Here is a 17,116-nt window from a genome sequence, read left to right on the forward strand (position 1 = left end):
GGCAAACTTACGTAGGTTGGTGACCAAATGCCAGGAATCTTGCACAAATACGTTTGATTCAAGTTACGACTGTTTCCAGTTAGCTTTAGTGATTGATAGCTTTTATTGACAGCCTTTTTTGTGTAAGTTTAACTTGCGAAGATATTATGAATGGAAATCATCAATAGTAGCACTTGATAAGATTCAAGTGGAAAAATTCTGGTTTATTAAAACAAAAAATCTTAATTCTGATTCAAAAACGCCTGAAGCGTATTTTATTGTTATATCAGTTACTTTCTGCAACTCTCGACCTCATTTAGTGAGCTTACTAGACTAGATGTGTTGATTTTAAGCTGAAAATGAAGATTGCTTTATGCTTCCTTATCCTTATTGTTACCAAAGAAACATTCGGGTAAGTGCGATTTTGTTACCGGTCGTATTAGAGTAATAGCGGTAAAGTTTTAAAATTGCGACTCTAATGCAAGGCCTATAATTTGTAAAACATGACAAGCTTAATAAACGATGCCGATACAGTTTTATTGGTAGAAAAAGATGACGATACAAAGGTTAAATTAAGGCTTGGCATTGAAAATATGTAAAATGTCTGCAGTCGTAACAAGTTTGTTTTCTCTATTTACAAGCAAGCTTTTATCGTTACAGATCGTATTATACAATTGCGGCTCCGAAAGCATTTCGCATTGACGCCCCTGAGACTGTAATTTTGAATTGTCATTACGAAGGACCCGTTACGATTTCGTCATTCTTAAATGTAATGTATATTTCTGATTGTATTAAATTTTCAAACTTCCACAATTTTCAATTGCATGTGAGATATAATTTGATGTTTGAAACTTGCAGGATCTTCCTAACAAGGATAACGTCTTCGGTCAAACTGGTCCCGTCACCTTCCAAGTGGCCAAGAATCAGCCGATACCGATACAAGTGCTGGTAATAGCCGACACATTTCAAAAGTGTTCCTACAGTATATTATTTGAGCAAAACGATCTTTCTCTCCGCTCTTGCCAAATACTTTATTACCCACATCTTATAGTATATTACAAAACATCAAGTGTGCGTTCATGTATAGCACAATATTTAGCCTCACCATGGGCGTCTAACTGCTATGACTTTGATCACAGATTAGAAATCGTGACGTACCCAACTTCCGTCGAATACAAACCGTGCTGCTTACTGTCGAAATGACGCCACAAAATCAGCCAACGATTACGAAAGAGATAGAAGTGCTGTTGAGCAAGAAGAGTGGTTATCTCTTCCTTGTAACTGACCGTCCTGCTTACAAGTAATTGGGAAGCTATTTGCAGTATGTTCATTTGCCGATTAGTTATTTTTGCAACTAACTTGAGTGACAAAAACTTTACAAAAGAGTGAAAATAGATTTTTTACGTGTAACGATTATTCTCGTAAAATTTTGTGAAATTTACGACCATCTTTTAGACCTGGAGAACAAGTAAATATACGAGTTTTTCCCCTGGATCAAGCCATGCGTCCAAATGGCGGTGTACCAGTTACTATCACAGTAAAGGTAAATCTAAACCAGTGGTGGGATTCAGCCGGTTCTTGAAATTTTAATAATTTTTGCGAACCGGTTGTTAACAAACGTATGTATAGGTCCATATATTTTGGCCCCGGGTCAATATGGCATGCTGCTAGTGAGAGAACCGGATGTTAAAATATTTAAATCCCACCACTGATCTAAACCCAATTTCTGCTATAATCCTGTAAAGGTATTCACGCCATTATAAGAACAGATTTTCTTGCACATTATGATGATCGAGTCCATTGTTTTAAGACACCTGACGGAGTTGGGGTACACGAAATAAACAAAACTCTTCCACATGACGAATTCTTGGAAACCATATTTACAATTCCAGAAAATGCCGACTTGGATGATTGGTTCATTGAAGCATCGTATGCCCATTTGGTAAAAATGTTTAAGAGTTCTTGAAATTATAATTGTATGGATAGCAATGAATGACTCAGATATCCTCAAAAATGTGTAGGCTTTAATTCAATAAGCAACTATGGAAGTCGCGTCGAGAGATAACTGTTTGTCGTAAGAGTGCGGTTGATGATTTCATGGCATATTTACTGTACTTGAGGTCACGCCATGGTTCAAATAGTTTTGTGTTCCTGTAACGGATCACGTGTAGTAAAAACCTGTTGTCATAAACAACAACTTTAATGAAAGTTAATAACTAGCCGAAGATGTACAGGATTACCTTGAATCTTATGGAAACGAAATAACACCACCAACCTAAAATTTAACAATAGTTTAACCTTTTAACAATGTTGTCGTTCAGGGCTATGACACAAGTGCTCAAGTTCGTTTTTCTGTGGAACGCTATGGTAAGTCCATAACTAGTGTCTGCGTTGTACGTTTATCGAAAGCAAAAGAGTTGCCTACATAAGCTTTTGAATGTTATCTTTCTTTTAGTGTTGCCAACTTATGAAGTACAAGTAATTCCCAAAAGCAGCTTCATTCTGTTAACCGATGATTTTATCACTGGAACAATTAAAGCGTTTTATAGGTGAATTGGCCCATACAGTCAATGATGAGTTTATAGTTAATACACTTTCTTCATGTGCTTGAACGTTTGGGGAAAGACAGCTAGAAACAAACAAAATCTGGTTGTCATTCCCATATGTGAACGCATCCAATAAGTGATGACAAAATAAAGGGCAAACTAGCTATCTTTGCTTGTTATTTTGCACATATTATTCTTTTTAAGAGTTTTATTTAAAACTATTCATCAAATATTAATTTAGCTATGGAAGACCGGTTAATGGTAAATACTTCCTATCAGCGAAAGTCAAAAGAACAGCAGACGGTTTACCAGTTGAATTCTATAGAAGACCTGCTCAATACACCCATTCAGTAAGTTGTAGGTCATGCAGTCTCGTATTAAAATTTTTGCTACCGAGTTAAAGTGCAGTTCGTAACGCACACAGCCTATTTCCAAGACCTTCTTTTAGGCCTATATAAAATGTTTAGCTTGTTGTAAGTTGCATAAATACATTGAAAGACAGCTAATCTCAAACTGGCATAAATCGCTTTAGTAGTATTGTTACGTTGTTTTCTGCTCGGTTTGACGTGCCTTAGTATTTTCTGCCTTCGGCCAGAAGCACTGATAATTGTGATTGCGCCTTGCCCGTTGTCGAACGTGTGTCATTCTACCGATGCCTGTACTGCTGTGTAGACGTGCCCACTTTTTACCATTTTATGAAATACAATCCTATAGTTAACTGCAGGTCCCTTCGAACCAGCACTAGAAAAAGGCCGGTAACATTTGGCGAGCACCGCAGGACCTGCAGTTTCAAAACGTGTATAAAGAAAGTGATCTGGACCGAGTTTTATCCGCGATGAAATTTTTTTGCCCTCCTCCGAAGTTTGAACTTGGAGAAAGTTTTAGCTCGTTTTTATCAACGTTTGAAAGTTTCTGCGACAGTGTGGACGCAACAGCAGCTGCTCGAAAACATGCTTTTATGCTCAGTTTACCGGAAGAGGTTAAGTTGGAAATGAAATGCAACGGTGCAAAAGTAGGCACCATAAACTATGAAGAACTAAAGTCCAAAGCTGAGGAAGTTGCTTGTTGCTCACTTCGATGTAACAAGTCCAAACAACAGCTTATACAAAGAACCCAAGGATTAGGTGAAACCAATCGTAGTTACGTCAACGTCCTTGTCAATTTGGGAGCAATTGCATGCCCGAAACCGGAAGATGAAAGTACGAAGAATGACGTCTTGTATAACGCTTTAATAGCTGGACTGCGTAACAAAAATGAAGTAGAAAGGCTGGTAACAGTATAATGATTGATGATTTCCCTGTTCTACGCAGGTTTTGCTTAGAATGCGTCTGGTGGAAACTTTGTGTACACTTGTGCATCGTTTTATATATTTGTATATTTGTCCGAAAACGTTTTTTTTTTTTTTACGCTCGAATTAAATTCCTCTTCGTGGTAAACACGGTTTTTTTTTATTATAGCGCTTAGCGTTTCTCTCTTTATAATACCGCATTTTTTTAATGTTAATGCATTTTTTACCATTACCGCGCATTTTTATGCCTACGTGAGCCTTACATGCTATCGTGTCCTACCCTGGAAAAAAAGACAGACAAATTTCCGTCCCTCGGATGAAGTTCTTTTGTTTTTGTTTTTGTTTTCTCACCACCTGTATAGACTAACTTTTCATCATGAAATCAAAATGAAAATACACGATCACTTCACAGTAACGTTGTCTTCCAGTAATCAAGTCTCTTTTGACAGCTATTTTCAAACCCTCAACGTCTTTTAGTGACCTTTTACTCATTGATATGTTATAGTTATTATACTTATTAAATTCAAGTTGCTATTTTTACAACTATAGTTGGGTTGCTTTAGCTGGACTCTATGTTTGCGTTTTAATCCGCTTTTGTCTGATAATTATAATACAGTTATTGTTTGGGTTAGTGAGTCGTGCAAAACCTTTATTGTTGTGGCACCACTGTAGCAAACATTTCACCAGTTCCAAAATCTTGATCTTTGCCGCTTTGCCCGTTAGTAGCGCTTGAGCAGCTGTTGTTACTGTACTGCAATCTTCAACACCATAATTCTACACTAAACAGTTAGACAATAGAGAAAAACAGACGATACAAAAGAATCTCTTTACTGCTCAGGCGTCTATAAGCGGGACCGAACCGTACAACATTTCAGTTCGGGCGTTGATAGATGGTGACCCCATGCTACACGACAACGGTGGATCGATCAGTCTGGAAGTAACAGTTAGAGGTGAGTGGTGCCAACAAGTTTGTAACAATGTATTACCAATGTTATACAATGCAATTGAAAGTAGACTTATAGTCAATCTAAATTTTCTAAAATAACGTTTGACGTTTCATTTTAAACTTCAGTGGTTAATTACTGCTTTACAAACACAAACTTACGCAATTATCATTTTTTAAATAATTCAACTTTCAAACTTTGACAGGAGAAGCAGAAGGCATCCTGGAATCGGCTTCAACACCTGAAATTCCATTTTTACGATCTCCTTATGTCATTAATACAAAGCGAGCTTCAAAGTATTTTACACCCGGTCTTGTCTACAAAATACAGGTCTGAATGTTTCATCTCTGCTAGTGCTACACGACTTAGGTGACAAAAGCTTTGACAGAAATTTGCTTTTCAGCTGGATATTGAAGACGCAGTAAGGTCAGACCCATTGCCTTCTATAGGAGTAATTATAACAGGTATACAATAAAAATATAAAATAAACGCAATTTGATTAATATCTTAATGTTTAATGTATACCTAATAGCTTTGACATTAGAACTTTAATTAATTAGTAAGTTTTTTTTCAGTAAGAGGGAGAACTTCAGGTCAGCAAAGCGGCGTTTATCCAACAACTAGTGACAGACATGGAAGTATTGACTACTTGATCAATTTTCCTCAAGACAAAGAACAGGTGCAAAATTTTTATCTGTTTATTTTTTATGTGATAACCTTACGCGTTTTTTCTTCGCTGTTGGTAGAAACGATACGGAATAAGGTAAAAAGACGTTTTTCAGTCTCAAGACCTGATATATCGACTTCATGCAAACACTTTATCAATACATTTAATAAAGATAATCTGATGACATTCTCGGGAATGATATTGTGCTGCTTTAGCTGTATTAATTCGTTACATTAATGCTCAGGAAATACATGTGGTTACGGCTGCCCAAGGGGTTGAAGATGAGGACCAAGCTGAGGCGTTGTTTACAGTCCAACCTTACAGTTCACCTTCTAGAAATTACCTGCAGGCGTGTGATAAGAGCTCAAATAATAAATTAGCACAAATAATGTTTATGAATGGGTGATTGTAATACTTGCTTTATAAAACCCTATTCAACAATTGCGATTGCAGATTGTTTTATAAATTATTTACATTATTGTTAACAGATAGGCTTGCTGTATACTATTTCTGTAAAATTGATAAAAATAATTTTATTCAACTCTGGAAATGTGCTTGTCTTTTTTGCAGATATTTTCCGAAAATAGTCTTGTCGAAGTATCGCAGCGACAGTTTTTCGTCACCTTCAGGTACAACACAGAAAACAGAAATGAACTCGGAGAGATACGTTACTACGTGAGTAGCGGATAACAGCAGATGTTTAGCCTGCAGTGGATAAAGGAAGCATTTAATCCGTAATGATATGTGATATATTTCAGATCGTTGCGAGGGGTACCGTTGTTGCGTATGGCATCAACTACCCACGGCCAGGTAGCGAAGAGAGCGCCCAAACAATCCAGATTACTCACGAGATGGTGCCCTCCATGAGAATTATTGCTTACTATATCATCCGCAATGAAGTGGTTTCTAACTCACTGTGGATAGACGTGGTGGATTCGTGCCGTGAGGTAAATCTTGGCGTGGACGTGTATGGCAGCTTTTTGTAGTAGAGAAAATACCTATAGCCCTTGCAAGTAATACGTGATTGTAAATTCCCGCAAAAGATGAGCTACAAATTAAGTAACTTTAAACGAGTCAATGTAAACGATTGCTTGGATTAGACCCACTGTTAGATTTTGGTCAGTGTATCAGACTATAGCCTACTGTACATTGTTTAACCAATAAATCAGCTCACACACTCGAATAAGTTAAATAAACTTAGAACTCGCGGGAAATCTCGTTGTATATGTCCAACTCATGAATAGGTCAAGAAGCTTACACAGAACTAGTGGTTCCACGTATAGGTAATTTTACGTTTGTTTCTTCATTTTTATAAAGCACGTGGCAGTCAGAAATTAATAAACAATAAAAAAAAAACTGGTCGTACAGTTCCGGAAGACTATAGCAATGTACTTCTGTCGATTCTGTAGATTTTTGATAAGTTTTATATTTTTACTTTTTCGGCAGGAGTTAACTGTACAAGTACCAAATGAAGTAGAACCTGGTCAAGGCATATCCTTTGATATCACAGGTAGGCGCTTCAAGCACCGTCACTTCTCAGTTGTCACATTGATTTAGACATAATTCAAAATTTTTGGTGTTTTTAGGACCAGCGCATTCGCTTGTTAGTCTTGTTGGGGTCGATAGAGCAGCTTATTTTGTATTCAACGAAAGCCGGTTCACAAGAGACACGATGTTTTCCAAGATGAGGAAGTATGATCAAGGATGTCACAGACATGGAGGAGCAGATGCCAGCAACGTGTTCACGGTTTGTAAAAGTTTTCCATTTTGCAGTTGAGTGATTTGTTTGAAAGCTTAGCGGCTTGAATTGTTCTCAATAAGGATTTGTTATGAAAACATAATTGTGCTAATTAAATTTTTAAAGTAAACAAAATGACGAAAGCAAACAAAGTTTATATAGACTTAAATTTTTAAAATGTATTTTGCTTTTACTTACATTTAACTTCTGTGAATGACCTATAAATAACACAAAGTTTCAGACATTGACGAAAATGTTCCACACGACACGCGACACACCAAGCTAATTTAAATAACATTTCAGTTAATGTGAAGAAAGTTGATGAGAACTAAACAAGTTAATATACCGCAGGAAGCCGGTGTTTTACTTGCCAGTCCAACGTTAGTGCCACCTCGAGTGCGCACACTTGACTGTGATTCTTCAGACGAAATCAGAAGCAGGAAAAAGAGACAAGCTCTAGGAGCGTTTGATGCACACCCGGATATAGGTGCGTTTTTCATGATTTATATAAACTGTAAAAATGTTATCTAGCCGTTTTCATCCTTATATGCTTATATTTACATTGCAAACTAAAAACAAAACGAAATAGAGAAACTTTAATTAAGTTTATTTACAAATAAAAGAATATTCATTTTACCGCCAGATGCCGCTCTTCATATTTGTGATAGAGATGGTCGTTTGGCTCCTGCAATTCCAGGCGAAAATTGTGAGCGAAGGACAGAGAGATGTAAGCAAAATTACGGGGAAAGGTTTCCAAATTGTACCCAAATATTCAAAACTGCTTGTTATCAAGCTGCCAGAGAAAGGTATAAGTTTAAGTTACATCACTACTCCATAAAACAATGACAGACTAATGTGTGCTGCCGACCAAAAATGTCCGGCTACCTAACATAACTTGTTAAGTGAGATTATGATACGCTAATCTATTTAACAAAATTGCAGGCAAATTTCTCGATTTCGTGGATTAGCTGGAAGAAGTTCTGGAGATCGGGCAGCAGCCGATGTGAGTAGTGCCCAGCAGAGAAAATATTTTGAAGAAAGCCTGGCATTTACGCATGTCAAGTTGTAAGTGTGCAGCGAGTCGAAATTGTTTTTGTTGCATATTATTGGTTATTGTAGATTATATATTTTTATCTTATAACACGTAAACATAGTTGAAGTTTTTGACACAATCTTTGTTAAATTAATAGAGATCAAAACGGAAAATATAAGATATCTCAGTCAGCAAAAGACAGCATCACAACTTTTGATATCGACGCCGTTAGTATGTCTGATAAACCGGGTAAGATTTTCTTTATTTAAGCCTCAAAAGAATAAAATATTACTTATGTTTATTTAAATTCAAATTTATAGGCTACGGTTGGTTATTATAGCTGTCACAGGAGTTTAAAACGCTTTTCTTTCACTAAAGTTACGCTGAATCAGACATGGAGCTTAATAAGTAAGCAGAATAAGATAGAAACTTTTATTACCGCATTTCTGATGGAATCAAACTGTGTTTTTCAGACGGCTTTTGTGTTGCCCCACCAACTCAAGTTAGAGTTTTTAAAAATCTTTTTGTGCAACTTTATACGCCCTTTTCGCTCAAGAAAGCCGAACAAGCAGTTTTAAGGTTCTCCGTGTTTAACTACAGTCCAGATGAAGATTATAATGTAAGTTGAAGTTTTTCAATTTTTTTTTTCAAAACAAAGTAAAACAGACGTTGCTTTATTAGAAAATGCGTCTTTTTATGCCGAAAATTAACGTACAGTATCTGGCGTTTTAACTAAAGGTCATCGTCGACGTAAGAACTGATGAAAGTGGGGATTTATGCAGTCTTCATCGCGAAGGTAAGAACGGTTTGATTTTCTAGATCAAATTCAATTTTGACGTATACTTGCTTGATGTTTATTTGTTATTGACTGGTGGTTACTTAAAATGCATGGACATTTAGTATTTTCATTGCACATCAACAACAGCTTGCCTGTTTTGTACGCCAAAGAGTACGTGCAGACTAAAACTACTCAACGTTTTTGTAAGTTTTGTTTTTAATGTTTTGAGGATTTGTGTTTTATTTTTTTTCGACAATTGAGTTTCTGTTGTTTATGCAGGAGTATGGTCAGAGCTAATCAGACTCAATGTGCCAAGCGAAGACTCTTATTCAGGTTCTTTTACCGTTTTACCGCTCAGAGTTCCCAAAGCATCCCAAACAGTTTCGGTTGAGATTCGAGTCAAATACGACGATCGAAGCGGCAAAGTCGCGGATTCAGTTATAAAGGAAATCCTTGTTGAAGTAAGAAAGTTGTTTGGCCAACATATGGCAGTCTTTGTTGAACTTGTTCCACGAAACCTCACTCTCACTTTGTTGAGGTATCTAAATTTATTTCGAGATAGTTTTTAGAAAGCACACGTAGCAAGAACTGAGAATATATGTAATAAGTATAAACGGTAACCGTGGTGTCAGTACAGTTACAGCATAGTATATGTCACTCATTATCTCGCAGTGTTCCACAAAATTTGTCCATAAAATTGAGAAATCACATATAGGCATTGCAGTAACTGTTATGGTGGAACATTCTTGCAGGAACCTGGTGAACCACAAAGTGTCTCAAAGCCATACCCCATTGACCTCAAGAACAGACCTCAAGAGGTGTTTCCCGTTGTTTTTGAATTCCCTAATGAAGTCGTGCCTGGCTCACAAAAATGCTGGTTATACGCCTACGGTAGGAATGCGAAGTCTTCTTAAAATTATTGTGAAAACTACCCGTATATGGTATGTTCAGAGTAACCGCTCTATCAAAAATTTTTCAACTTTCTTTTGCAGCAAATTTTCTAGGTCCCACTATTGAAATCGATCCAGTAACAAAAAAGGCGAATAACATCGACAACATTTTTAGGTATTCCCCACAAAATATTAAATAACCAATGGTTATGTTTTTGAAGTGTTTTTTACTATGACTTGTTAAATACGTTCACTTGACAAGAAAAACTTATTGGTCGTGTGAGCGTCCAAACTGCAACACAGGTAGGCTACGTGCCAGAATATACAATATGTTCGACTTCCACTTAGCCTTAAATGTATATTCTGCAAAGTATGCTTGGAATCAGAATCTGGATATTCGGATCGGGGTTTTCTGATCGAGCTCGGGTTCGGACCTACATTTGTGAACATTTTCGTACAATTTTTAACTTTGCATATATATACAAATACAATTTTATGGTATTTTTAAGATAAAAGATTTGGTTTGGCTTCAACTCAATGAAATTGATTAATTTTTCAATAAAAAAACGTTTTTATTTAAATAATTTAATACATATTTATTTTGTTTCGTCAATACTCCATAATTGTTTTTGACGCATTTGGTAAATTTAACCTTCGGACTTTTCAGGCCAAAATCAAACTTCAGAAATAAGTTTCTTGTTCGGGCTAACGGTTGATCCGTTTTCGTTTCTGCCAAGAAAATTTATTGTTATTTTAGATTAATCATCTGCGTAAAGGCCGAAACTCGATTTGACTGTGTCATTCCAACGCTTTTGGGTTGACTATGCGTCTATATACGACTACAGCTGACTTTGAGTAGCCTATATTTGAATATACGAATCAGTTCGACCGGCCAATTTATCATGTTTGTGAGACATTGCTTTAAGTACTGTAAGACTTCGTATGGTATTCTTATGGTTATATTCTTATTGAACACAAATGTCTAATCAAAAGTTCGATAAAATATGCTTAAGTCTAATCCTACTGATGAAAAAATCCACATATATTGTTCTCTAACCCTATATAGCTTATCGCTCTCATAATAAAAAGAAATCGTTTTTCGTCTTTCTCGCGCGAACTCCCAGTCATTGCGTCTCTATAGGTAAGCATAAGCGAATATGCTTTTGATGCCATTGTTAGTTTATTTAACAATATAATAAATAGAGGATAAATTTTAGCGAAAAAAAGTTTTTCATGACTTAGTGTTTAGGCAACCCACAGGCTGTGGTGAACAAACGATATCAAAATCGGGACCAAATATTTACGCGCACATGTACTTGACTGCTACGGGACAACTTGTGCCTGAGACTCCGGCTTACGAGGAATCATTGGAAAGAATGAGATTTGGTAATGCTTTCGAAACTATGGACTATTTTCAACTACGTTCTGTTGTTGCTGCGTCTGTATGTAACCGTTTCAACCTGTTAATAATGATGCGATTGTTTTGGGCAACAATGAATCGTTGGTTTTTGCTTTTGTTTGAATAGGCCTTACCCAGCAGATGTCTCATCGGTCCATACAAGTAAATTTACAAGCGTTTGCCGCCGGTAAATCCACTGCTCCAGAGATTGGGTAAGCAAACTCTATACGTTTCCAATATAATTTGCCATAACGTTGATCTATATCTATGTCTTCATCAACAGGCTCAATGCGTACGCCAGTAAAGTTTACAACAAAGCGAAGCAATACGCCACTGACCTAAATATGGTGCCAGTTTGCAATTCATTTGAATGGATGTTAAACCAGCAACAGGATGACGGGATGTTTTTCACTCGGTACTTGCGCTTTCGTGTAAGTTTTTAACATTTAATACAATCGCGGTATTTAAAAAATATAACTACATTTTCTATACTTGAACTTAGCTGGACTGGACTTTTCTTTTGGTAAAAAATTCGATCCATATAATTCGTTCATATCGTTGCCTAAAAGTTAATTTAGTAAAAAAAATTTCTGCCAATTACAAATATGAATATATCGTTATATTTCTTCTGCATTATCAGGGCGCGGTTCGCTCTCATGAAACATTAACCGCCTACGTCTTGATCGCACTTATTGAGACTCCAAACAGTTGCTCTCAAAGCGTTCGAAGCCGAATTGGCACAGTAGCTGATCGGGCTGTGGCCTACCTCCAGCAAAGCCGAAACAACCAGATTTTGACTCAAGATCCATACGCGATGTCTATTCTTTCATATGCACTGGAGTTATATGGCAGATCTGTTGATTTTTCTAATGAGATTTACGAAAGGTATAACAAAACCTTGCGTGATCTAGTCAGTTTACATGCTATATATATAATAGGCTAACGTCTCGTCTTTGCATTACACTTATTGACGACAGTGTTACCATGGATTTTTATAACAATTGATTTGATAACAATGAATGTATTTTGTCAAATGTCAATCACCGTTAAAAAATTGACTACGCTCGATATTTGCCCTCTTTCAACTTCATATTCTTGCTTTCTTTCTTTTTAATTGAATCATCAACTTCGTTAGTTTACGGTTATACGACACCCACTCTTTAACAGTCAACTAAAACCAAGCATTTTTAATCATTTGCGGATAGGTTGATGACGTTCAAAAACGAAAACAGTCGAGAAGCCTTTTGGTTAGCCAGGGCAGACAGCAGAATGGCAGGCACAGATAGTCATGCGTATTGGTACCAGAGAAGACCCCATAGCGGTGATGTTGAAGCCACGGCCTATGCAATGCTGGCAATTCTTCAAAGATCAAGATCACAGAACCCGCGTAAGCTGCTGTAGCCTACTGTGGGTTAAACTTAGTTATATTTTAATTTTAAACTAAACTTGTCGTGTATTATTTCTTTCTAGTTAGTTAATAATAATATCAAGTAATTATTATCAAATGCACACGACAAAAGTTTTACTGCCTGGAAATTTGTTTAAATATTTTGAGAAGTCATACAGTATTTCATTCAATAAATTCTGTCGTTGTTTGAATGCAGCTGAGGCTAGTCAGGAAACGTTGGACCTCACCAGAAAGATCATGATTTGGCTGATTCGTCAAAGAAACGAATATGGGTATTTCAGTAGTACACAAGACACTGTGATTGGCTTGCAAGCTATGGCCACATATCAACTATGGATACGTGAAGTGGTATGTCGATGTGTTGTTGCGTGTTACCTGTTTATTATCCCAAGCATCTGATGTACAGTAGTGGTTGTCCAACACACGCCAGTGTTTTAGAGAATTAGACTTATTACTTATATGAGAACATTATATATAAAGACGGGTAGAAACTAAAAAGTATTTCTAAACTAAAAACAAAATTTCTGTAAATTTGCCACCCTAAACCCACTGTCATCGCGAAGGAACCTCTGATTGTTGAAGAAGACATCGATATTAATCTCTCCTTCACCAGCGCACACAACACAGAGTGGCAGAACGGACATTCGGTTCATCTGGATAGAAACAACCAGAGAATTAAGAAGGAAATTGAAGTACCCGATGGCGTGAGAAACTCTGGTGGCCTGACTGTTACAGCAACTGGTAAATTTTATGATAATGTCTTTTCAAAGGTCACGAACAAAATCGGGTTGGCAGTATAATTAATCAGCACGCAATCATGCATTTCAGCATGAAATGCGGTAATTGGTTTTGTCAGCAGTATCCTTACAATTACTACAATATTATGTTTTAAACTCAATTATAGACGGGTCACGTATATACCACGAGCTCACGAAGGCATCGGTGCACACGAATTAAAACTGCAGTATTTTGTATTATAACATGGTGCATATATTGTCTTCGTTTATGACATATTTTTCTGCTACTATATAATAGGATTCACTTTGTCAAAACAAAAAACATTTTATTCTTCACCTTGTATAACTACAGGCTATGGCGAAGGTGTTGTAACTCACAAATGTATCTACCGAACCTTCGTCGATGAAGAAAGTTGCCATTTCGAAATTGCTTCTGACGTCATTGTCCAAAACCACAATCAACAACGAATAAACTCAGGAGTTCCAATGATAATTAAATTTACAGTAAGGATAATATCAGATTGCATTTAAGCCTAGCATGACGTCTTAAGTTTCATATTGCACGTTTTTTAATGAGAACGTGAAATTTGGCGTTAGCTAAAGCTTTACCGGCTTACAGTCTGCATTTTTACGGCTCAAATTATCAAGTGTATAATGAAAGTACAAGGATGTATAAGAATGAAGAACGAAATGCAACCATATCAAAATCACTTTCGAAAAACATGTGAAAATAATTGGCAGATAGATTTGTGTAAATATACATACATACATGTTGGTGTGCGTGTGCGTGTGGATAAACATGGCTGGCTATTATTCTTAGCATTGTTAGCAGTACGAAAAATCGGGCCATTTTACATACAAACGTTATGTTAATAAAAAGAGAACTTGTATAAGGATTTGTCTTAAGTATCAAGATGCTCGCCAAATCTTTTCACGATTAACATAAAACCTGTATAGATGAAAGTTTATGCGCAGTACTTTGGTTTGTGACAGTTGACAGTCGCAAAACGAGAAGGAGATCCAACAAAAATGACAATGATTGAAGTGGGTCTTCTGTCCGGGTTTTTTCCTGTGGAAAGCACCGTCAAACGACTTTCGGCCGCAGAGTTTGCGGACGGTATTGGTGGGTATACTGTGAATGATAAGTGACACGTTAGGCCTAGGTTGAAATTACAAGAGATTGATACTTGACTTACCTGAATTTAAAGCTTTCTTTTTATGGTATGCTTCCGCATCTGTTTACCATATGGCATGCGCCTTCTTTTTTCAGTGGACCGTTACGAAATTTCAAATCACAACGTCGTCTTTTATCTGAAGGAGATAACGACCGAAGGTGTGGTGCTATCTTTCGATATGGTGCAGAATATTCCTGTCGCAAAACCAGAACCAGCAAAAATAAATGTCTACGACTATTACGAACCATTTGTAAGTCGTTAGTTGTGTAAGATTTCTTATTACAACCACATAATTCCATCATTGATAACTTAGCACTATTTATTTTTTTGAGTTCAATTTCTGGAAAATTTCGATCAGGCGAAGTGCATTTTGCGTTGGCCGAGTGCTATATGGTTATGTTAGCTGAGTGAAGAGAAAAACAAAACTACAGTTAAGCCTACAAAGGCTAGGGTTTGGCTTAGGTCATAAAATAGGGTTAGGTTGGAGTTGGTATCTGCTTAAAAACTTCAGGTTAGTGTAATATCTAAACGAAAACAACACACTCTGAACGTATAATATTTCCCAAATCAAAGGCGGGCTCCATCTATTTTTTTGAATTCATTTTCAGTTTTTGCATTACTATTTTACCATCAGCTTGTACGAAAATGTTTTTAGATCCGATGCGGAACATTTTATAATCTTCCCGATGACCTGACGACCCTGAGAACAACTGATTGTGATGACGATGTCAATATAGATAACCCCATGTGTAGGTGTGCAGAGGGAGGCTGCTTAACTTGCAGGTTCGTGTTGGGCTGATTAAGGTTGTTGTTTCGGTTTCAGGTCGGGGTTGTTTGATGATAGCGGACTAAATGATCTTTCTGGGAATGATTTTTGGCATAATTGGTTGCTACTTCTGGGCTTAAGTTGATTCTCAGTTGGTTAAAAACTTGGTGCTCTCTTTTCTTGACTTTTCAGTATTTTGAATCAACATTTTTCACTTTCTGCACAGAACAAGAGACGAACAACTCAACAACGCAACATGCTTCGTGAACAGAAGACAACAAGAAAATTGTGAGACCTGCAAAGGGTCGAATTGCTTTAATTTAATACAGGAGCCGTGTTCAAGGTATGAAGTGCAATTCACGTAACAAGTAAAATGTTTAAATACAGCAATGATTACTTCTTGTGGAAAATTTTAGAAACTACTTTTACCTGGTCAAAGTAACTAGCGCTACTCAAAACCAAGGCCTATTTAAGCAGTTCAGCGCAGAAATTATTCGAGTTATTAAAGAAGGTATGTTTCTTGATCATTCAACATAGTATCTGTAGCGTAATATTATGTACAATGCTATGCTTTTTACTGAAGGTAGCGACAAAACTGTCACTCGCAATGATGTGAATGTCAAAAATAAGACATTGTTGGCGAACTTTTATACAAGGAACGACTGCTACCGAAAATGCAAAGACGAAAGTGTTGACAAATCGCCAGATGTAGGTTTAAGATAGTAGCCTAATTTGGTCGTACAGTATTATTGTATCCTCTATAAAGTACGTTATCAATACCTACTTGTTTTGCCCTTTGTAGGTAGTTTTATTTCAAGTTTGTCCCGCTAAAAACTTAAATTGTGCTTTCTTTGCTTCTTAACCCGAAAGAGAACTACTTGTTGACTGAGCAGGAGTTTTAAATCAAATTATTCAAATCAATAATTCATTTGCATTCATCGACAGGATAGAAATTATTTGAAAGTCGGTAGCGTGATAGCGGTGATGGGTTCTTCTGTCGTGAGTGTTACGAGAAATCAAGGCGTACAGTAAGATATTGTCTTTTGCTTAGCAATACACTGCGTAGAAATAATAACTACAGGCCTATACCACACCTTCATATTTTCTCAAACAATGGCTTGCGACTTAAATGTGGGGTAACTGGAGTTGTCAGAATTCTATTGACGTGTTACGAGTAGGTTTTACTAGTAGCTATGCAGTAAGTTATGTGTAGGCTAATAGGCTTAGTTATTATTTTGGGTCACAGTTAATTACGCCGAACTGCTTTACAGTCATTTTTTGATCATGAACAATTTAGCATGTTGCTTTCAAATTGTTTATTGAATCCCATCTCTTTCTCTCTCTATATATATATATTACCTTCTCTCTTTCTAACAGTTTAACCGGTTTGTCGTAAACCATTATTATCAAAGGTTTTTCAAAGAAAATGTATTTAGGCTTCGTTATAATCTGGATGAATCAGCTATCCTAGAGAGGTATATTCCGGATGATAAATGCGCGCGTCAAAAGGCTACAGTCCACAACCTAAGGTGTCATGACTCAAGTTATCCGAGAACTGAGAAGCAAGAATCGAAATGTCAACGTGCTTTAAAGATGGATGAAGCGTGCCGAAATTTTCAGGAGATACGAAAAGTTATCGAGAATGGCTGTGACTAAGCTTAACAGGATGTGTTGTCGTTAGTTGTGCCTTTTCTGTTGTATCTTACTGTACAGTAAATGTGTGCAACATTTACTTCATCAAATATCCCAGAAATCAAAGTTGTTCGCG

The 17,116-nt window shown here is 36.7% G+C and overlaps 1 protein-coding gene across 2 annotated transcripts; it reads left to right on the forward strand.

Annotated features, from left to right (window-relative positions):
- Nucleotides 1-246: 246 nt before the first annotated feature.
- LOC143449574 (complement C3-like) lies at nucleotides 247-17,109 on the forward strand. 2 transcript variants are annotated; one of them, XM_076949824.1, is made up of 43 exons: nucleotides 247-391; nucleotides 640-748; nucleotides 838-927; nucleotides 1,119-1,279; nucleotides 1,435-1,522; nucleotides 1,790-1,921; nucleotides 2,301-2,346; nucleotides 2,435-2,528; nucleotides 2,767-2,875; nucleotides 4,652-4,763; nucleotides 4,963-5,087; nucleotides 5,161-5,221; nucleotides 5,333-5,436; nucleotides 5,669-5,773; nucleotides 5,995-6,099; nucleotides 6,183-6,371; nucleotides 6,871-6,934; nucleotides 7,011-7,171; nucleotides 7,514-7,649; nucleotides 7,806-7,968; nucleotides 8,105-8,227; nucleotides 8,353-8,444; nucleotides 8,669-8,814; nucleotides 8,934-8,991; nucleotides 9,253-9,434; nucleotides 9,726-9,864; nucleotides 9,966-10,038; nucleotides 11,113-11,249; nucleotides 11,390-11,474; nucleotides 11,546-11,693; nucleotides 11,903-12,147; nucleotides 12,468-12,649; nucleotides 12,867-13,018; nucleotides 13,234-13,411; nucleotides 13,760-13,911; nucleotides 14,401-14,530; nucleotides 14,678-14,832; nucleotides 15,238-15,365; nucleotides 15,575-15,691; nucleotides 15,765-15,859; nucleotides 15,932-16,056; nucleotides 16,294-16,376; nucleotides 16,785-17,109. In XM_076949824.1, the coding sequence occupies exons 1-43, from the start codon at nucleotides 339-341 to the stop codon at nucleotides 17,002-17,004; spliced, it is 5,352 nt and encodes a 1,783-aa protein (XP_076805939.1). In that variant the 5' UTR covers nucleotides 247-338; the 3' UTR covers nucleotides 17,005-17,109. The 2 variants fall into 2 exon arrangements, with proteins under 2 accessions (XP_076805939.1, XP_076805940.1); XM_076949825.1 differs by lacking the exons at nucleotides 247-391; nucleotides 640-748; nucleotides 838-927 and having other exon boundaries at nucleotides 1,170-1,300.
- Nucleotides 17,110-17,116: the final 7 nt, after the last annotated feature.

The sequence above is a fragment of the Clavelina lepadiformis genome, chromosome 3 (assembly GCF_947623445.1).
Source record: "Clavelina lepadiformis chromosome 3, kaClaLepa1.1, whole genome shotgun sequence".
In the NCBI taxonomy this organism is placed as follows: Eukaryota; Metazoa; Chordata; class Ascidiacea; order Aplousobranchia; family Clavelinidae; genus Clavelina; species Clavelina lepadiformis.